We start from the raw sequence: 22,646 nt of genomic DNA, 5'->3' as shown, positions 1-22,646 counted from the left end.
CAAAAATAGACTGGATAGGATCCTTGGATCACTCAGTTATTAATGGACACCAAATGAGCACGATGGGTTGGATGGCCTCTTCTCGTTTGTAAACTTTCTTATGTTGTTTGTAAACTTTCTCATATGACAGTTTTATTTTAATAGACGCTTTAACTTTAAATCTAACTTGAATGCTGTCTTAGCCGTGAACTTGATTTTACTCAAAAATTCACCTTCAAATGCACCAGTATAGTCTTTGATGTACACTTTGTTATATTTCAAACTCACCCAAAGTAACTTCAAGCTTGTTATTTTGTTGAGGAAGAGCTTAAAAAGATCAAAATAGTCTCCTCAACCCCAAGAGCACCGGAGAATAAGATAGTACCATACAATTAACACATTCACAGTCAGTATAGAATAATCAATAATCAATCATCAATAAAATAATACTTTGGACTTTAAAGTGAAGCTAATCTTTTAATGTGAGTCTGTGTGATCTAAAGCTACACAGCCAATCCCCATATATCTACCAGATGTAGATGTATGGAGTGTGACATTTTAATAACACACCCAGAGTGTGAGGTGACACAGAGGGAGCTTAGAAAACTCTTGTAACTTAAAACCGGTTTGTGGTCAGGGCAACGTAAATACAAATTATCAAACCGAATTTACAAATTGAATCAGTGTTCCCTTTTTTATTTTCAGTTCAGTCTTCAAAGTGACCTGAACTGATACAGTCGATACCCCACCTTGCCATCCCTCAGAAGTCTTCAGTGCTGGAATGACAAGATGTAATATGCTGTACCTCCAGGTGATTTCTATTGTTCAGTTATATGAGTGTAATATATTATATGTGTGTAAAGCTTATGAAATACATTTCAGTTGGGCTCAGTTGGAACACTGATACTTGACATATTGCTACTTAAATTGCTTAGTATTTGGTGTCCACACCTTTCTGTCTTTGGAAAAAGGTAACCCCGAAAACAGGATAAACCTGTAATTATATTATTTGCACTCCTCTGCACAAGTGAATGTGCTAATGTAATTACCATATTTTCCACATGGTGGCAGCTATGGCTACTGCAATGTAGAAAATATCCCAAGGCAAAATCCTCATACAACAGTGGAATGGAGTTTTTGTACTTTCATATTTAGTATTTAATAGTATTTAATTCTCTGAATGGCTTGCTTTGTTCTTACCAATCATCACCACAGTTGGCGCATTAAAGCTTACATAATTTGACTGTGTTTGCAGTGTGTGTACTGTGCTTTTTATGTTTTTGTTGTTGTAGTTGTCGATTAAAAATTGTTAAGAAGAGTATTGAGATGGGTAGACTGCAATGCAACTACAACAACAAGTAAAGAAACAGTAATGTGACACACATACACCCCCCCGCCACACACACACACACGCACACACACACACACACACACACACACACACACACACGCACACACACACACACGCACACACACACACACGCACACACACACACACACACACACACACACGCACGCACACACACACACACACACACACACGCACACACGCACACACACACACACACACGCACACACACACACACACACACACATTGTTCTCAATTGTGCAATAGGAGTTCTCAATTTCGCAATCCATGTAATTAACTTTGCACCTTGTGATATATTAGCACACCCTGGTACATTCTTCCTTCCATCCCTTCCTGCCAGTGTATACACCTGTCTATACTCACAATAGAACACATTACACCCATACTCTCACGACAGATTAGTGAAATATGTCATAGATATGTCATGAGCTGAGCTGGAGAATCCTCCCAGGCACTTTCCAGACTTACCTTACAAAAATAAAACTACAAAGTGCCTACTGCTGGTATGTTTGTCCTTTCCAAGACTTGTTTTCAACAGTTTCACAATTCTGCTCTTAGATACTTTGGCCAACACCTCTCAGGAAACATATACACACACTTAACATGTTAAATGTATTTATTAGTTAATTAGCTAGTTAGTTTGTTTATTTCCGTGAAACAAACACAATTCCAGAGCTTTCTTTTCATGTCTGTAGCTATGTTCCCAAGCCATTTTAAACACATTAGTGAGCAGTAAAATATAACTGTAATCTTAGAGCAGGAGCCAACAACATTTTCACTTACTGTTGTATAATTATATGACTGTGTGTACCATTTACTGTCATTACAGATATGTTGTCGGGAGCTTTTGATCCTCCAAAAACAAATGTCTCTGCTACAAGGATCGCCCGGACACATGCCGAAATACTGGTCTGATAGGCACTGACACTATGTTAAGGGGATGTCCCACGATTGCAACTTTGAAGTATATAATTACAGCATTCTGCGATATATGACAGTTGTTGTCTGTAAGGCTGTCTCCAAATGATTGTGCAGTTTTCTGCTGAGCACACAGAATGTCTGCTTGTGTATTTATGGAGGCAGGACAGAGGTGTCAAGGTGTAATGTATAAGAGGCTCATCAGCTTTAGGGATATAGGCCAGCAGGGAATTGAAATCATTCACAGACACTTTCTTGAACTAGACTCTCTGCAGTTACCTTGTCAGGAAGGGTTCGGGGAGTGTTTCACACTTTTACTCCTGCGGCTCTTCAAATGGTCCACAACAACATGGAGATGAAGTAGTTAAGGGAATAGACAGACACTGTTAAGTGGTTTAAAATACTGATGTAAAACATTTCTCAAGGGCCAGACATTTCTGGAAATCCCTCAAGGGCCACACACCTCTGTGCTTTACTTTATGATGTATTTTCTCTTTGGTCAAGTATAGATTTTACATATATCTGCTGCAGGTATTATCAGTTCACAGACTTTTTTAATGGATGCAGGGATGAAAAACAAATCCTTTGGCCAGTACAAAATAACTATTTGTTCTTAATTTTATTTAACAACACAATCAATTCCTACCAGTTGCTTGAGGAGTGAAGTTAAAACTGTTAAACAATGTTCATAATCAATGTGGTTGGAACTGGTATTGTGATTCTGTTTGTTGCAAGGAGAAGGAAAATACTTTTAAATGTACTGCATAACTCACATGTATGGCTGTATTTAAAAATAAAAGATGAATCTACAGGAACTATCAGCCTGCAATACAACTCAATATCATGTTTTACCTTAATTGTAATTTTCAAGTAGACAACGTAACTGATGGAGCTCTCCCAGCTATGATACTGGGTCCCTGTAACTCCTGTTTGAGTCTTCAAGGAATAGTCATAACAAACAAGTTAAGTGACGCATGGAAACCTCGATAAACCCCAGAGACGGTGCACAAGTGAGCTCTTTGTTTACTGTAATTATTCCCACTGTGCCTCTGTGCTAATTCAATTTAACGGCAGAGCATTTTAATGTGTTTTGGACACACAAATCCAATTAAAGATGTGTTCGTGCAAGGGGCTCTATCCTCATTGCAAAACCCTGTGCTCAGTCTCTGGCTGTGTGCAACTAGGCTTGCTTCTAAAATACACAGAATCTGTATAGAAAAATCAGAGCCAGAAGTAGCAGAAAGCGTGTTTTGTAAGCTGTCAAAACAGTAATGTGCCCACAGTTGCATACCTTTAGGCCTAGACCAAATCAAACCTTTGTCAAATTACAAACTTTGTATTTATAACTAATGTAGTGGCTGCTGAGCATACATAAAATTGTGATTGGGTATATGCTGAAAAGTGTATTTACTCCAGTAAACACAGTCTTCCATTACAATTAGCTTATAATTGCTACCTCCACATTTTGCCCTGAAAGTAAGGGGCTGGCAGCAGAGATCTTGTAGAGTGTAAATTACCTATACCACTTATTTATATATCGTACTATACTATATTTGGACAGTGAATTTAGAATCTCAGGAATTTAAATCTAATCTTGCTACATGGTATTCACTATTATTAGCATTATTTTAAAAAAAGAGCGATACCATCAGCATGCTACAGTGACGATGTATGGGATTCCTGAGGCAACACCCAGGTCTGTAGAATGTGAACGTGAGAAGCACCATCCCGCAGAAGAGGGTAGTATGACAATTGCATGCTTTAATTATTCGTCATATTCCTCTGCCACCCAACAAAATGTCAGTGGAACAGGAATAATACATTAATTTTCTAATATAATACAGCAATGTTGAAATATTGGGAGGTGGAAATTTGGCCTTTAGCTTTAATTAGTATTTTTTTATTTATTATTGTATGTTAAAAAGTTTGTCAAGTTTAAATAATCTATGTTAAGGTGTAGACATTATTCCTCACATTTGTAAAGTGTGTGCCACACATGATGACTTTATTAATACATGTCCAAGTTATCCACACCTAAGTAATAATTTCAATAATTATTCAATAATTTTTAATAATAACAATGTACACACATTTATAAAGGCGGGGTCTTTCGTAAATATTTAGTCTACTTTGGAACTTGCCATGTAAAAAGCTTATGTTTGTTCATTATATTTTAAAATATAGGAAACAATGATACAGTATCTGGCGTTATTTTTACATTATAATAAAAGTTATACATATGCATGTTTTCTCTACAATGTATTGGTTTTGTTCTGGTTCTACACACCTTTGGCAATATTCAACCCGAATAAACAATTTAGTATTACTATATTAAGCTAATCACTACAGCCATGCACATCTTAAAGCCAGACACAAGCCCATGCAAGTGAATGTCACGTTTTCGCAGTTGGGTTCTGAATGGCTGCGAAAATGCAACTTGTTTCAGAAGCACCAACGTAGAAGTACAATCCTCTTACAAACTACCTGACCAGAAATGGATTAGATCTGGGTGTACCTCCTACAGTTAGACTCTAGGTCACTTTGTAAGGACATGAACGGATATGCGTGATCCCAACCATCCACATAGTTATTTATTTGTATTTGTTTGTTTGTTTATGCTTACTTCATTATTAAATCTGTATGGAATACTGTATCTGGAATACTTGTGCACATCGTGTAATATGAGAAATATGTAAAATAGTAATAATATATAAATAAATCAAGCCAAAGGCAAATAAACAAGTTGCAAATATGGTCCTATGTTTCGCTAGACATCTTGTTGCACCGTTTGCGCAAAAATCCCCGCTTGCAGTAAGTTGCTCTCCAGAGTGCTGAACCTGTCTCTCATCGCGGCGCTGAAGACGCAGCGCAGCCTGTCTTGCTCCTGCTCACAAACCCTTCCTGGACTTCACACAACTTGAGTGCCAAGGATATCAATCTGTGCGCTTAAATTGGATTTGATGTCGGAATAAAGTTTTTTTTTTCTTTCCCCCGATGAAGATCAACACGACTGTTACTTTGTAGTCAAGATACATTTGTCTTGGCAATGGTAAGTCAATGGGAGTTAAATACCCCAAGTGGAATTGTGTAAATGGGAGAAACGGAATACAGCAAAGGACAATAATAAATATTGCACATTCTTTTCTCGGAGTCATCCAGACTGTGAAGGATGTCCTGCCCCTGAAATCAACTACTTGTTTTAAAGGGACAGGCCCATCCAGAAGATGGTGAGTTTACTAGTACTACAACTACTACTATTACACATCATAATAATAAACATAATAACAATGTTTTACTAACACAAACATTTTTATATGTATATTTATTTGTGCACTGAAATTCTTGATTATATGTGCACAACATAAACACAAAACAGAAAAACACTTATCAACTGTGTTGATGTACTTGGAAACAAAATGTTTTAAATTCCATGTGTTTGTGGTGGAGGAAGGAATACAAATGTTCCAGTTTGATCAGCTTTGAGTATGCCAGGTTTGTTTACTTGCATGAGTTGTATGTGTTGGAAGACCTAGCATTGCTCTGTGAATGTTAATGACTAGTTCAGATACTTTTTTAATCCAAACTCCTTTCTTTTGCAGAGGTTCATGGTTCTGCTTGATAAGGCAATATAACATCACCCTCCTGTATCTGGACACGCACAGGACAATGCTAAATATTGCAGCTCATTTTAGAGGCTTTCTGTTATTATTATCTAACCATCCCCGGTGGTTCGCTTTGAAAAGCACAAACTTGTCAACAACACTGCCATTTTATAGTTCACTTGTATGGCTCTTTTTGGGCATATTGATGTTCCCCTCTAGTGCACAATGCTTAATCTTTAAATTTGGGGTACTTGGGCCTTGGGACTGTGACCCCTTGTTTTCTAAAGCCCTTCCTGGTGTTGCAGCCAAACTAGCTGTGAACAGAATCAACAACGACGCCAGCTTGGAACTGGGCTGCAAGTTAGACTTTGTGGTTCTCGCAGAACCGTGTGAAACCTCCAAGGCTCTGATGGGATTTGTGGAGTATGAGAAAGTTGTTTCAGCCTTCATTGGCCCTTTGAATCCTGGGTACTGTGATGCTGCCACTCTTCTGGGCAAGAACTGGGACAAGGCCATATTTTCCTGGGCATGTATCAACTATGAACTGGACAAAACCAAGAGCTGCCCGACACTTGCCCGCACGTTGCCTTTGCCCACACGGGTGCTCTTCAACGTCATGAAACACTTTAGCTGGGCCAACATTGGCATTATTTCTTCCAATGAAGACATATGGGTGGACACTGCAGGGAAAGTGGCCAATTCTCTGAGAAACTTAGGACTTCCTGTGGGCATTGTGACATCAGTGGGTGAAGGTACTTCAGGGATAGAAAAGACACTCCAGAAAATTCAGGAAGCCGGGGAACTAAAAAGTAAGTAAGGTTTGATTTTTTTTTGCAAGATTTCACTGTGGCATGCAGTCTGTATTGATCTAGGAAGTCACACAATATAAATATTTGAAGTTTGTTTTGTAGGCTTTAGGTATTCTCATTGAAGTGTTAATACACCTTTGCCCATTCTGACTGACAGTAAACCTAATTTGTTGTATTTGAGTGATAGGATAAGTCAATGTTAATTGTTCCACGAGGCATCACTAGTTTTTAAAGGTTTAATAAGAAACTGCATTTAATTTTCTGATGAGGCTCTCCGAAATCAAATAAACTTATCCTTTTCTATGTGTGTGTGGGTGCAAGGGTTGTGGTAAGTAATAAAAATGTCTCTCATATAAGGACCTCCCTACTCCTAGGCATTCCTCTTTGTAGGTCCCATTAGCAAAGTCAGGCAGGACATGACTGAACATGAAGGTGCCTAATTGGTTGAACTGTTGAACAACATATAATGTAACGTGAGACTAGCATGATGGTATTATTGAATATGCAGGGTGGCAGAATCTTTCTGAATAAAGATATGACCTTGTCAGTGTCAGAAGAGTCAAGCATAATGGCCATTAGTCCATCTGTATGATAGGGCATGTTCAATGACAAGGGTAGTCAAGGGTATTTTCAGGCAAAAACACTTTTATATTAAATATTGTGGTGTCCAATCCAATCCAAAATATGTTTAGTCTTTATTTACACTTTACACATAAGTGGCCATCATTCCTCGAAGGCACATGGGCTAATGTATATGTACACCCAAACTCATCTGTTTCATGTGCATTGATTGTGATCCAAGTTTCTAAATAAGGCAGAAAACATCAGTCCCAGGAGTCTCTCTGTTCTCTGTAAACACATTTCCATATTACTATTAAATGCAGGAGCCGAGTAACCACCAAAAATCAATTTCAGGCAGTAAATGTGTTTTCAGTGACCAAAGAGAAGACTTTCCCTGCTTATGAATTCATTTGAAAATAAATCACATCAGGAAAGACTTCATTTTGATACCACTCAGATTCAATCAAGGAGCAGCAGCAGCAAACCAGTCAGCAAACAGCATGTCCACAAGTTATGACTGTGGTGGCTGTACTCAGCAGCAAAAATACTGACTTGGTTCATTTACAGCATCACATTTGCTATGAACCCCTTCCCCTCTGTTTACATGAACAATGCTATGATTGGATGAATCTATACATAATCATTTTGTAATAGTATAGATTGTGGACATTAGCCCTACCCAATCCTACCCAAATCAAAGTAAGATTAAATAAACATAAAAATAAATCACATTAATCGACATTGAAAGAGCTTTTATAGTAATACATATACTAGATTTATTCATTTAGATGTGTTAATTAATTAGACAGTCACCCCTCGGAATGGACAATTTGAAGGTACAATATAATTGCCATAAAAGGGTGATGGCCAACTTTAACCAATGATACATGTGTTGAGCAGTTCATCAAGAAGGGAGGTTGTTTTGACGCCAACCAGATTAAGCTTTTTACTAGAACATGAAACACACAGGAATTTAAAGTTCTTTCTGTGGCAGATGGTTTTAGATAGTATTTTCTGGATATGTAAGGATTTTGAACTTGACTTTCTCTTGCTGCACTCTGCGCCATCAAGTTACTTCTCAGAGGCTGATTATTATTGCAGTCCTGGCACCTAATCTCTCTTGACAGGATTACACCCTGTTGAGACCTGAACCTTGAAAACAGCGTAGTATATAATCTACCCAAGATCCTTCTACACTTTGTGGAATTAACCACCATCAATAAATAAAGCAAAGTGGAGAGCAATCACTGTATCTAAACCATTACAATTGTGTCTAGCTCTCAATTAAACAGTTTAAGAACAGACTTTGAAATAATTTAAAACTGTGTAATGTTCAGTTTTAAGATCTATAAAGAACAAAAAAGGAAGGATGATAGTTACTTTAGTATTTGAATTGGACCTTTCACCTTCCATTGCACATTTGTTTTAAGAAACCAAGTTATTGCTGAATTACTTTTGGTTGGGCAAGAATGGAGAGCAGTTTGAATAATGAAAAGTACTGTTAGGAAAGAAGATAGATGAAAAATGTAAAATACATGTTTTGTCTGCCAGTTGTTTTCATGGTTTAATTGTATTGCAAGTGCCTGCAGAATTAAAAAAGGGAGAAAACAAATTTGTTGTTGCCTGAAATGTGCTATATAACAAGAAAAGCTTTGAGTCTATTTGTGAAAGTCTATTATAAAGTTCCATAACAATATTAGCATTCAGTTATTTATTTTACATTTCCGCCAGTCATTTATATGGTTGAATTATATTTTCCCAGTGCCTGCAAAATTCAAAAGGGAGATAATTAATTTCTTGTGTGCCTCAACTGGGCTATATAGCTATGAAGCTTTGAAATCTTTGAGTGTGAAGGTCTCTTTGTGTAAGCAATTAGATTATTACAAAGTACATTCCGTTTTTGTTTTTTATGTTTCAGTCATTATCATGTGCATGCACTCCTTGCTGATTGGTGGAGAGGAACAGGCTGCGTTTCTCTTGAAAGCCAGTGAGATGGGCCTAACCAATGGCAGATATGTCTTCATGCCATATGACACTCTCTTTTACAACCTCCCGTACAAGAACAACTCCTTCATCTTGCTGAGGAACAGCAGCCGACTCCAACAGGCCTACGACTCGGTCCTGACGATCACTCTGGAGTCTGAAGGGAAGTCCTTCAATGAAGCATTTGATGAGGCCAGACTCCTGGGGGAAATCCCCTTGTCCAATGACCCAGAGTTGGTATGAGCTGCTTTTTGACTCCTATCCACCTTCTATACTTCTTGCTTTTCAATTTATATACATGAGAAGCAGACATTGTTTTTGGTCTAAGTTGGTCTGTGTTCATTATGTCATTGACCAATAGAGGTCATGACATGGATAGTCCTGTTTCCCAACGTGAGTATTATTACCTTCCCAATACCAACTCTATTCTAATACTTTAACTAAAACAATTACAACCTAATGGTTACTGCTAAAGTAAAGGATAAAGTTTGGTTTCATTTGTTCACTGAGATGCTGATTTACTGAAGTCAGCTGTGAAGCCAGGGCCATAGGTTTCATTTCTGAATTCAGGGGGACCCTGTCAATATTCGGGGGGATACGTCCCCTACGCCTATAGAGCCGGGCATACATTATTGGGTGGGAAATGTAACGTTATTTCAATAAAGCTATGACTATAAATGGAGTAATATTGACTAAAGTGTAGCAGCTTGCTAAAATTGATGGATTCCCACAGTTTTGTATATGTAATTAACATAATTTATATCCAAAGCCATTTGTGTTCAAGATCATAATGATCAGTGTGTTCAACAAATACTTTCTCAAGATGCATTTATCACAATTAACTTCAACTTCAAGGGCAAGCATTATTAATTGTTATGAAACTGTCCTAATGCACTTGATTGTTCCATGTGTGTTTGAATACAGAAAAGGCTTGGACCCAGAACTCCTAATAGCTTTAATAGTGCAGATTAAATACATATTTACATTTATTTAATCCTTAATCTGTTTGTTGTGACAAGCTGATAAACAAGCTGTTAAACAAGCTATTTTAAGAGCACTGGTAAACAGGGGGACTCTGTAGACTAAAACCCAGGAGCCATCATGTTCCCAAGACATCATGAGAAATTATTTTACTAGCTCAAGGAAACAACCAACAATGTAGTGCTGTAGATTTATACAAGGTTACCATTGAGGTTCCCCGGTTTATAAACAGTTATGGGCAGGTCTTTAAAGCCTGCAATTTTATTCTTCATCTATTCCATCTTCTAGTAATTGACTAGAGGGTCTCTCTTCTGTTTCTTGGTTTAGGTTTCTCCATTGTTTGGAACTATCTATAACAGCATCTATCTCATGGCCAAAGCCATACACAATTCCAGGAAGGTTGCCTATTGGCTGTCTGGGACTAACCTGGCTTCTTTTACAAAGAACTTGACATATAATGGCTTCAACCAGAAGATTGAGATGGACAGTCAAGGGAACACTTTGACAAATTACGTCATCCTGGACATGAACGGGCAAGGCAGCCAGCTGTACCGCACTTACATTGTGGACATGACCGCCAACATGCTGCGATACACTGGTAGGGCTATTCACTTTCCAGGTGGCTCCCCCCCCAAGGCTGATTCCAGTTGCTGGTTTAAACCCAACACCATCTGCACTGGAGGTATGTTTCCTCTCATACCTTGAGTTAAGAATAGCTTTTTCTATGTAGGACAGTGGGTGCCATTTTAATAGATCTCTGGAGTTCCCCCCTCTGCTAGAATATTAGTGTATTGTGAAGATCACACTAAAGGTGACAACAGAAAAGGAGATGTCTTTAAAAAGGTGCATATACTGTTCATTAGTAAACAGTGCAGCAGGGTCAGGAGGCTAATGCAGTTAGCTTATGATATTAACAGTTTAGCAGGAGCTTTATAAAGCGTGACGTAGACCTGATCATCTATAATCCCTTTGTGTGATGCCTTTGTAAATGAATGGGTGGGTTCTTGATCCAACTCTTCTTACGGCACTGGTTAGGTGCCTATACTCCTCAACCACAACAGTCTTTCACAGTTCAGGGTCCTCTCCATCCCAGATAGGTGGTATAGAGGAGCACCAAGAGGCTGACAGTGCAGCTTGTTTCATTGTCTTTGTAATCTATGTCTAAGACCTCAGTGAATGCCATTAAATCTGTCACTCTATCTAGGCTTCTTCATCTAAAGCATGGCAGTTTGCCTTGTTTGCCTTGTTTGCCTATTAAGGGCTACACCCAAAACTTTGACCTAACCGCAAATCGCAAAGTACCATCATGTACCCTATTTCGTGTAAGAAGCTTACAGTTCAGTCTATACATGGCAGAATTTAACTCACACAACAGACTCATTTTTGAAATACATTTTATAGTTATGTATTGGGGATGTTTAAATGTGAAAATTCATGACCATTCTTGCTCATGTTCCAGGTGTGGAGCTCACCTTTGTGATTCTGGTGTTTGCACTCATCTTTGCCTTGGCTGTTGGTGGGTTGGGATTAGCCTTTCTTATAAGGTGACTGTATATTCTCTAGTTTACTTAATATTCATAAGCAACGAAGGCTTAAACAGAGTTAAAAATGGCTTTTGCTTTTGTAGGCGGCGTATCCAGCAGATTCAGCTGATAAGGGGGCCTAATAAGATCCTCCTCTCTCTGGAAGACCTCACCTTTATCAACCCACAGCTAAGCAAGAGAGTAAGTGTGATGTAAATATCAGGGATGAATTCCAATCACAGTCCTTTTGCCGTTTGTTTAATTTTGCCACCATCAAGTCCAGAAATACCTAACCCAACCAGGAAAGCAAAATAAAAAAGATGACCAGATGTATATATATATTTTTGTAACTCTCAAGGACAAGCATGGGCAAAGTTCACAGTGTTGATCTCTCTGTCTCTTTTAGAAGCTCACCTTAGATGGCCTGAGTGACTCCAAAAGTATCCCAGAATGCAAGAGTCTGAAATCGATGGCCCAGTCACAGTCGCTGAACAGCACCACCGCAGCAACAATTGAATCAACCAATGTGGCTGTCTATGAGGTACCTGGATAGATGAAAAAAACCTATTACAGGGAACCTAAACCAGTGTTCCTCACAGAGCGATGAGATGGCCATGGAAGGCTGATGGAGGCTCAGATCAGGTGTTGATAGAGACCAGTTACTACACTGGCATCACCAAATCTTCTTCTTCTTCTTCTTCTTCTTCTTCTTCTTCTTCTTCTTCTTCTTATTATTATTATTATTATTATTATTATTATTATTATTATTATTATTATAATTAGTATTAATGTCTTCTAAAATAATTCCTATAGGTAGAAATTTTGGTTATATACTATACATATCATCCTCAATGTCACCAGGCTTGATTAAAACCTCATCAATATTCTTTCAAGATCTTCTGTGTCTTAATTGTTCTTATTTTTTACAGGGAGACTGGGTCTGGTTAAAAAAGTTTGAAGACGGAGCCTTTAAGGAGCTCAGGGCAAGCTCAACCAAGATTTTTACAAAGGTATACCAAGAAGAGTCTCTTTTTTTCTTTGAACACAGATTTAATATAGTAAATTAGGGTGGTCACTCTTTTCTAACCCTTCTTGCTTTCCAAACATGTATACTTGTACTTTTTTATGCTCTTTACAATCTATTGGATAGTTCGGCTGGGTTGAATTGACACCACAACACACACACTTCAAGAAAAGGGTTTTCTTTATTATAGACAAGGCACACGCCTCGTTGCACTCAACTCAAGGGTTATAGCTCCTCACACCCGGGGCCAGGAACAGACTGGGACCAAAAATCATCTCGGGAAGTTCAAGTTGGCTGGCCGACATTTATGCCAAAATCAACATACAGAAATAATAATTAAGTCAGTGTGCCATCATTATTATTATTATTTTTATTTCTTGCCAGATGCCCTTATCCAGTGCAATACAAAGTGCAAGAATACAGTTCAGTACAAAGCATAATACATTTTACAACTTCCAATTTACACATCATGAAGTATCAGTAAAAATTAACAAATAGTTTTATATTATTAATATAGCCAGTGCGGTCGAAGCTCCCCTCTCGGGATTCAAGCTGCACACCACTTGTGCTACTCTGAGCTCTGCACCGCTGCAACTCCAGCGCAGCTCAGTGATAAGCCCTCTATGCCAGAAGACCAGGTCTCTTAATAATGGATGATTAACACTGTACTGATTTAGAGGAGTTACGTCACTTGTAACATGCTCATTCATTTTTACTGAATGAGCACTGTTACATATACATGTTTGTGTTTTATGTTTGACCCGTCCAGATGAAGGACCTGCGCAATGAGAATGTCAACCTGTTCCTGGGCTTCTTCGCAGACTGCAATATGTTTGCTGTGGTGACCGAGCACTGCTCACGGGGAAGCCTGCAGGACCTGCTGAGAAATGATGATGTCAAACTGGACTGGATGTTCAAGTCCTCCCTCCTGTTGGACCTCATCAAGGTGGGGGGCAGGAACGTACCTTTCTAACCAGGCTAGGCTACAAATGATTCCTCTAAGACAAAAGCAAAGAGTGCTACATGATTATGAAACAATGCCAAGGGACTTTGTATTGTATTTCTCTACATCACAACTCCACAGTTCACGATCTGACACTGAAGAGCTATTTGCAATGCTGTCTGATAAAGAAAAATAGAAGCATGTTCGTTTTCAGAGGCCTGGCTTGGTAATGGAGCTGATAATTAAATGAACAAACCATGCCGAACCTTGTGATATTTTGCAGCAGGAGTCTCTATTATGGTCTGCTGGGTGTTCCTTTGACCTGAGCTCATAACAGTGAGGCAGACCTGGGTTCTCTAGGACTGAGGATGTTCTGTGATGTCCTGTAGGCAGCAGTGTTGGTGGTCACTCTATGGTCTGTCTCTTCAGGGCATGAAATACCTGCACCACCGCGAGTTTCCCCATGGACGCCTGAAGTCCCGAAACTGTGTGGTGGATGGCCGCTTTGTGCTGAAGATCACTGACTATGGTTACAATGAGCTGCTGGACTCCCAGAAAGCTCCTCGAGTACAACCACCTCCTGAAGGTACTCATGCAGAGCTTTAGGATTATTGATGGGATTCTGCCCCACAGCCTGCGACCCAGAAATTAGATATTTTCAGGAGGTACTGAAGACCAACTCTCAGTACCAAGGGTGACATGATTCAAGATATATTGCACATCATACTTATTACAGCACACTATCCCTAAATAGACTTCAGTAGTCTTGAAATGGGATATCATTTGATCAATGATCTGTCTGTGACTAATTCTCAGGTTAATTCTCTTTGTTTCAGATCTATTTTGGACAGCACCAGAGCTGCTCAGAGACCTGGACATAAGTCGGAAGGGGACGTGTAAAGGGGATGTGTACAGCTTTGCTATTATACTCCAGGAAGTGGTTGTGAGAGGTCCCCCTTACTGCATGCTGGGTTTAACCCCAGAAGGTAGTGCATATTTTAGTCTATTCAAAGTATTTCAAGTTATAGCTGGGCTCTTCTAGCTGGGAGTTATTTTGCTTTGTTCATTCTGTAACTGTCTATGCAACTCGAATGCCAATTTTCTCTTAGTGTGACTGCAGCAAATTCAAGATGCAAATCAAACAGTTCTCCATGAAAAAAAATGAAAACAGATATTGATAAAATCATCTACAAATGTATTGAGCCTAACAGAGGCAGTAGACAGTAGACTTTAAGAAAAAATATAATACTTGCAGAATAAAGGTAACCCATAAGTTGTAAGATACGTATTTTAGTTTTTTAGTTGATCTGTTTCAGCAATAGGTAAAAAAAATCTCAAATCTCAGATCAGATCTCATGTTGATGAAACAAGAATACACATTTCTTATGCTAAATCAAACTTGGAAATCCTGACCAGCTACATGCTAGACCCTGCTATTGCAGGACCCCAGTGTCTGATGGTTTCCATTCCAGCCCCATTGCCAGCTACTAACCTTAACGATCTCCACTGTTAAAGAACTGAATCCAACTGACCAGTTTGAAATGAGAAAATCTTCAGTTAAGAGCTCTGGCTTAGACAAAGTGCTCCTTCCATGACACAATTAAATGCAACTGCAGGGCATTTCATAGGCTGTGTCTCTTCATCAGAAATCATCCGCAAGGTGAAGAAGCCTCCTCCAATGTGCAGGCCCACTGTGGCCCCAGACCAGGCCCCCCTGGAGTGCATTCAGCTGATGAAGCAGTGCTGGAGTGAGCAGCCAGACAGAAGACCTCCTTTTGAGGAGATATTTGACCAAGTGAGAAACTTGAAATTCTTCTTCTTCATCATCTTTCTGTTCTTCTTGCTCTTGCTCTTGCTCTTGCCCTTGCCCTTGCCCTTGTCCTTGTTCTAGTCCTAATCCTTGCTCTTGTTCTTTTCCTTGCCCTTGTCCTTGCCCTTGTTCTTGTGCTTGTGCTTGTTCTTGCTCTTGCTCTTGTTTTGCTATTTGTATATCCACGCATGAACACATTTTCAAATTAATGTTATGTTGTAGGAAAAAGTGATTTTCACAGTTAAATCTGAATTGCTGTGGCTTTTCTTGTCAGTAAATTGGTGTGAAGATAAGATTAATTAAATGTAATTTGTTTCTAACATACAATTAAAAGTTGCCACACTACTCACCATACCTCCAAAAAGATACAATCAACAGACCTTTCTCTAAGTTCTCTCAATATACATAGCTTTATATAATCTTACAATTAATTTACATTTTTAAGATTGCATGAAGTAAATAGAAGGATAGTTTTTTCAATTATGTACAGCCTTTTCAAGGACAGAAGGACATAAACAAAACAAATACGCAACCAAAAAGTGCCGTATGTAACCAAAAAAGTACTGCAGACTAATAATATGAATGTTCTAGCAAGACTACTACTACTTATAATAATATTAATCCTGCAAGATAGTAAGACTCTTATAACACAACATCGTAGCCTGTAGGCAACTAAAAGAAACGTTACAGTCGTCCAACTGAAAAATGGTCTCCATGTTGACTAAAACTTTTTGTTCTTATTTTATTCCTATTGAGGGATGTAGAGATTATATCAACCTTTTGTTGCCTTGCCTCTAGTTCAAGACCATTAACAAAGGCAAGAAGACCAACATCATTGACTCAATGCTGCGTATGCTGGAGCAGTACTCAAGTAACCTGGAGGACCTCATCAGGGAGAGGACGGAGGAGCTGGAGGTGGAGAAGCAGAGAACAGAGAAGCTTCTTTCAGAGATGCTGCCACCGTGAGTCAGAAAGCTTATGTTCACCTTGTGGCTGTGAGCCCAGGCACAGAATTCATTTCAGTTTCTATCTGTTTGACTAAGAGAATAAGGCACTCTGACATATGAGTCACTAACTGGAATTGAATGCAGCTGCCAGATATTTCACCGCAACACCAGCTGAAAAGTTGCATATGTTATCTGGTTTGTATGTAATAAACCTGTCATCAGTATTTTACGACGCTTCCACCATGCGATGACATGTTTGGATTATAGCATGGAAGTATATAAATGCAGAAAAGACTAAGAATGGCAGAGCAGTAGTGAGACGTTTGTAAACATTTAAAGAAAATGCATTCTCTGCAAATATTTTGAGTCCTTCATGCTTTTCATATATAACTACAAATGTATAAACTGGAGGACTACTTTATTTGCATCCGACATTAAATCAAGGCTGGATATTAGGTGACTACTATGCATTTTAAACCTTTTGATTTATACTTTTAGTTGTTTCAGTTGTATGCAGATGATCAGATTGGTCAGCACAATGTAGTGCTGTGACATTAATGCAGTCTATAGTGCTCAGAGTTCCACTGAACCACCTGGAGGGTTAAGTGCAGTAATCGGAGAATCTGCACAACGTTGCAAATAGATGAGGACAGCAGCTTCATTATGTTCAATTATCTTTCTGACGTTAGTCAACAATATCAGCATCAAGATGTTCAATAATGCCTTACTGTTGCTTAAAGAGAGAAACGTAATCATGTATTTGATATAATCTTCACACTATATTGGATTTGTTTTAATGTTTTAATCATTTTCTCTCAGTTATCAATGCTCCTTTTCAGTATTATTAATGGGTTATGTCTCCTGGTTACAGTTCTGTCGCAGAGGCACTGAAGACCGGGGCCACAGTGGAGCCGGAGTACTTTGATCAGGTCACCATCTACTTCAGCGACATCGTGGGCTTCACCACGATCTCTGCCCTCAGCGAGCCCATCGAGGTGGTGGACCTCCTGAACGACCTCTACACACTCTTCGACGCAGTGCTGTGCAACCATGACGTTTACAAGGTAAGCAGAGGAACGGAAAGGAAGGAAGGCGGATGATGGAGCTAATATGCACAGCCATGTGAAAGCTAAGGATAAAGGTAGTGAAGATAAATGATAATCAAAAAATACTATTAAAATAATAATATTAATACTAATTAAGGTAATTTGTAGACACTGTAACACTTTATATGTATTAGACTAGGTATGAAAAAAGGGTTGAAAATAGGTCTGAACTCTGAATTTTTTTGTCAACTGTCCATTACGGTACTGGCCAACTATCGGTCTCATGCTGGTATTTAGCCTTAGATGGAGTTTACCACCCACTTTGGGCTGGATTCCCAAATGCCTCAGCTCACCGGGTTGGGAGTGAACACACAGTCTCTGTACCCCAGGTGGAAACGATTGGCGATGCATACATGGTGGCGTCAGGTCTGCCGAAGAGGAACAGCAACAAGCATGCGGCCGAGATCGCCAACATGTCTCTGAACATCCTCAGCTCAGTCGGCACCTTCAAGATGCGGCACATGCCCGAAGTGCCTGTGAAGATACGAATCGGGATTCACTCAGGTAACTGGAGTATGCCCGCGTGTTACAGCCCACAGTGCTGCAGAGTTGCCTCCTAGTGTCTGCACTATTGAACATTTGATGGCTTACTGCACAATTTGATTGGCTGAAAACGGACTGAGCTCAGCTACTAATATCAATAATCATAAGAAAAATTAAGACTAAATGAAAACAATGCTAATAAAAAGATTTGGAATCTAATTTTGTGTCCTCGCCTGACTCTTGTCCTCCTAGGGTCATGTGTGGCCGGGGTGGTGGGTCTGACCATGCCTCGGTACTGTCTGTTCGGAGACACGGTCAACACCGCCTCACGCATGGAATCCACCGGACTGCGTGAGTACCGCACCGTGACACACCGGCTGCGTCCCCTAACACTGCAGCTCTTAGCAGCAACAGCCTCTCTCACTCTCGCTGTCCCTGACGCTCTGAGCTGCTGTGCCCGAACTTTTGACACAGAAGAGTAGAGTATGTCCTCGGTCTCTGTACTCTTGCACACTCGGACAGACAGTATTGACACACTGCAATGAGTGTTAAAATCATTACTGTTCATTGGTCACACTGAAACGCATGATTTCTTTGCCATCCAAGATAAATTATTATTATTATAATTATTAATATTATTATTATTATTTTCAGCTGATAGAATCCATGTTAATCAAAGCACTGTGAAGATCCTGCGCTCCCTGAATGAAGGATACCAGATAGATGTGAGAGGGAAGACAGAGCTCAAGGTAATGCATACAGACTTTTGCCACTTTCCTAGGTGTGTATTTTATTTGATCATTTCATAATAGTAAATGTACATTCATGGTCTTTATTATTCCATTCATTTGTATTATTGTCTTTCTTTTTCTATTTGTTTTAGGGAAAAGGCATTGAAGAGACATATTGGCTGGTGGGAAAAGCCGGTTTTTCGAAGCCTTTACCAAAGCCCCCAGAAATTAAACCGGGGTGAGTCTTCACAAAGTGCACGGTCAATAATGATCTAATCTGAAATGTATGGATTTGCAGAAGGATGATTTCAACAGAGAAAGAGATTGTTTTGCTTTGTAAATTCTAATTTTGATCTTAAGCATTGTGATTTCTCGCGTGCATGTGAAACTATCGTGTCCGCACAAGAAATGTATGGGATCCAATGCTGTGGTGTGTGTATTGTATCTGCTACAGGACTGATAATCACGGCTTACTCCCTGAAGTCATAGCTGAGTACAAGAGAAAAAAAGCTGAGAAAAAAGCTTGAAACCGAGGACAAAAGGAGGTAGCGCCCTGCATGCCACGTGGTGTTGTGGTGGAAACACAGTTTTGTGAACGTTGTCTGTTCTAGTTTGTGTTTTTTGGTTTGCTGGTGCAAATGTATGATTAATTTATGGTCGATGCAGTTTTACTTGCAGCCAATCACTCTACCTGACAGCTCATACAAAACTGATGTCTTTATTTCCAGGGACAACTGGCAGGAAATGGTGACCAACGAAATCAAATCTATCTTCCGAAAGGCCAACAGGAAAGTGGACAAACCCAAAATCTGAGGACGGGAGGAGGGCTGCGAGAGCCTGCAGGGAATTGTGTGTTGTGAGGACAGAGTCTCACTGAGACTTGATCGGTGCAGCTTACATGGAGCACTTTAATAGGATTGATCATAGCCTGTTAATCCCATTCCACCCAGCGCAGCAGAAAAAACAATGCAATTATAAAAGTAAAGGTCTGTGTAGAGCAGGAAGGAGAATGCATCTGAGTCTGATACCTTTTTCCCCTTTGAAAGGGATTTTATTTTATATCAGTTCATTTCCTCCATTCCTTTATTTGGCCACTAAGTGGCTCTTAGTAACAGTTTTATTAAATTAAAGAGTGGTCATTTCAACCACTGTGTTTTTATTATCTTTTAAATTACTGTATTTATTTATTTGTTTGTTTGTTTGTTTTTGTCAAGTCTGTTTAATAACATATTACAACTGAAGATGTTGTTTACATTTTTTTAAATGAAACAAAAACTACAGTTAAAATTTGAAAATCTGACAGAAGTAGTTTATTTCAATAGTCAGTGGGGTTTTGATTTGCTTTTCTGTAATGTAGAGGAGAATGCATTGAATGATCAATTTTGGTGGCAGAATATTCATCCCTATTCTCAATGCATGAATCCCTACAGATACATTTAACAGCACCATTCAACACACATATCAAGAGAATGTATTTTTGCAACTTCTTTAAATAACCTGATTTATGTTTTTTTTTTTTTTTTCAATGACTATATATTAGTGTACTTGAGTAAGGGATCTGTTTGTATGTGGACTGAACAAGCCTAGATGCACTGGTCAGTGTGGTTCAATAATTAATAACAGTAAATGTGAAATGCAATAGTTTAACTTGTATCTATTGAAAATTAATATCAAAGGTATAAGCAAATTAATTTCTGCCATGTATTAGAACACAGCCACAAAGGACGGACAGGAGAGAGCATGTCTCATTACAGTGACAAGTGACAGGACTAAACACATTTGATCAATATCTTGCAAAGTCTAGTGAAAAAGAGGCAAGTAAAACAACATTGTTTTAATTAAAATGTGAGACATTCCTTAAAAGAGCAAAAGAGTGCCTTGGCAGGGATTTCAGAAACAACACGTTGCCCTGGATTAAAACATGCAGATAAGCATAAGAGGTGATTTAGTGTGCTGGGAATAATTGGATATAGGTGGGAAGAGAAAACACAGCAGATCAGAATATAAAATCCCTGTACTAATACTCCCTGTACAGGGTTCAGAAATACAATGTGTACCTTTATGCATAAATAAAGAATAAAAAGCCCAAAGCTATGTTCTTATGCCTCTCAGGCTCACTCCTGTTCGGACATTTTGCTTTTTTATTATCAAAATCTTGAACAAAGCAACACTGAAATAGAAATGCTGTACTTAGGGTTTGGTGAGGACAAGAACAGTTTCTAATTTGTTTTATTGTTACAGTAGAGGGATTGTGTTGTACTCTAATTAAGATAATACTTATAGTTAATGTATTTTACTGAACAATCATCGAACAAATGTAATCCTCAACAACAAACTACACAATACTAGTTTCCTCTCTTTTGAAAATTAAATACTTTAGTTCACATTGCTTTTCCTACCTCTTTGGAAATGTGGATATGAAAGTGCTTTATATATAATATATAAGTTGTAATAATGGTCAATACAGTGGTATTGCTTAACATTTTCAAAGATCCTACATGTTCACAATTACAGCATTTTTAATTGAAGGGACAGGAGAGTTTGGAAGGCTTTTCCACTATTGTTAGAGAAGACTCAAGTTAAACTACTGCACATGTGGCCTACAAATGATTGAAAAAACAAACCTACATTGCTATATGCACTATTAAATAGTCAACTGTAATACAGAATGAGATAAAGGTATTGCAGCTTCAAATACTGCATTGGTTTAATGCAATGTGAACATTAATTCTGTCCTATTATAGGGCATAAGGTCAAGTTTCTTATCAAGGTTTTTTTTGTTTGTTTGTTTGTTTTTGGTTAAGCATCTCCATTAAATGCATAATACAAGCTGATAAGGCATTTTATGGAGGCTTCATATTCCGTATTCAATATTAGGGAGAAAGTTATTGAACTTTAAACAGTTACATGTCTAATTACAAAAAGTAGTGCAGGGTTTATTTTAATACTTAGTAGGGGCATAGGTAAGTAACTACTCATCAGCAGGGAACTTGCATAACTGAATAACTTGTATAAATTCTATATTATGGCTAATATGAAACACGTTATTGTAATTACCTCACTTTACTGTTATTGCTTAGAGGCAGATTATGCAAGAGCCAAGGAAACCATTTTTGCAATAGCAGTTTTATTAGAAAAGCAATTATTCATGCTGGTAAATAGATTCATTACAAATATTCATTACAAAGAATGCAGTTAAGTGATGACTAGATTTTTAGAGATGCTGTTTGTTTCACTGTGTACATGATATTTTTGCTGAACACAAGTATATTTTAAGATATATTTTGTTAGTTCTTCATGTAAAATACAATTGAAGTGTAAATAAACACTCCTTGATAAATTTGTAACTTTGTGACTGTTCTTATTGCAATTTACTTTGTGTACAGGGTGGAGATGCAAGCCATGGGAGGATGAATGCCTTTGTATCTTTGCAGGGGGAGTACATTTAGTTGAGTTAGTTTAGTAAGCTGACAATTTGGGACACTCAAAAATAGACTGGAAAGGATCCTTGAATCACTTAGTTATTAATGGACACCAAACGATCACGATGTGGCAAATGGCCTCCTCTCGATTGTAAACTTTCTTATGTTCTTATGTTCTAGTGAATTTAGTTTATTCTGAGCTGCAAAATGTGACTGCGGAGAAACTTGCCTTGTTTATTGCCACCTTTCCTGTTCCAGCTTTTTTAATCGATCACATAGCATTGCTATGGAACATTTGGAAATATTCATGAAAAATCCAGTGATAATACATGATTATTTGTCTCTGCTTTCCACCTCACATAGTAATATAGCTCAGTAAATATCTGCCTCACTCATTAATTGTTTGCCTGTAGTTGAAGTCTTTTCACAATAGATGGCGCTAAAGTCATATATT

At 38.5% G+C, this 22,646-nt stretch overlaps 1 protein-coding gene across 1 annotated transcript; it reads left to right on the top strand.

Annotated features, from left to right (window-relative positions):
* Positions 1-4,826: 4,826 nt before the first annotated feature.
* Positions 4,827-22,080, top strand: gucy2f (guanylate cyclase 2F, retinal). Its single transcript, XM_066699570.1, has 19 exons — positions 4,827-5,494; positions 5,867-6,678; positions 9,158-9,459; positions 10,531-10,885; positions 11,663-11,747; positions 11,831-11,927; positions 12,133-12,267; positions 12,656-12,736; positions 13,520-13,696; positions 14,123-14,279; positions 14,530-14,679; positions 15,340-15,488; positions 16,302-16,465; positions 17,322-17,514; positions 17,886-18,060; positions 18,292-18,390; positions 18,694-18,788; positions 18,923-19,008; positions 19,499-22,080. Exons 2-19 carry the CDS (start codon positions 5,934-5,936, stop codon positions 19,581-19,583), a joined length of 3,330 nt encoding a protein of 1,109 aa, XP_066555667.1. The 5' UTR covers positions 4,827-5,494; positions 5,867-5,933; the 3' UTR covers positions 19,584-22,080.
* Positions 22,081-22,646: the final 566 nt, after the last annotated feature.

This window comes from Amia ocellicauda, chromosome 3 (genome assembly GCF_036373705.1).
Source record: "Amia ocellicauda isolate fAmiCal2 chromosome 3, fAmiCal2.hap1, whole genome shotgun sequence".
In the NCBI taxonomy this organism is placed as follows: Eukaryota; Metazoa; Chordata; class Actinopteri; order Amiiformes; family Amiidae; genus Amia; species Amia ocellicauda.
This window is presented reverse-complemented; position numbering and strand designations above follow the sequence as displayed.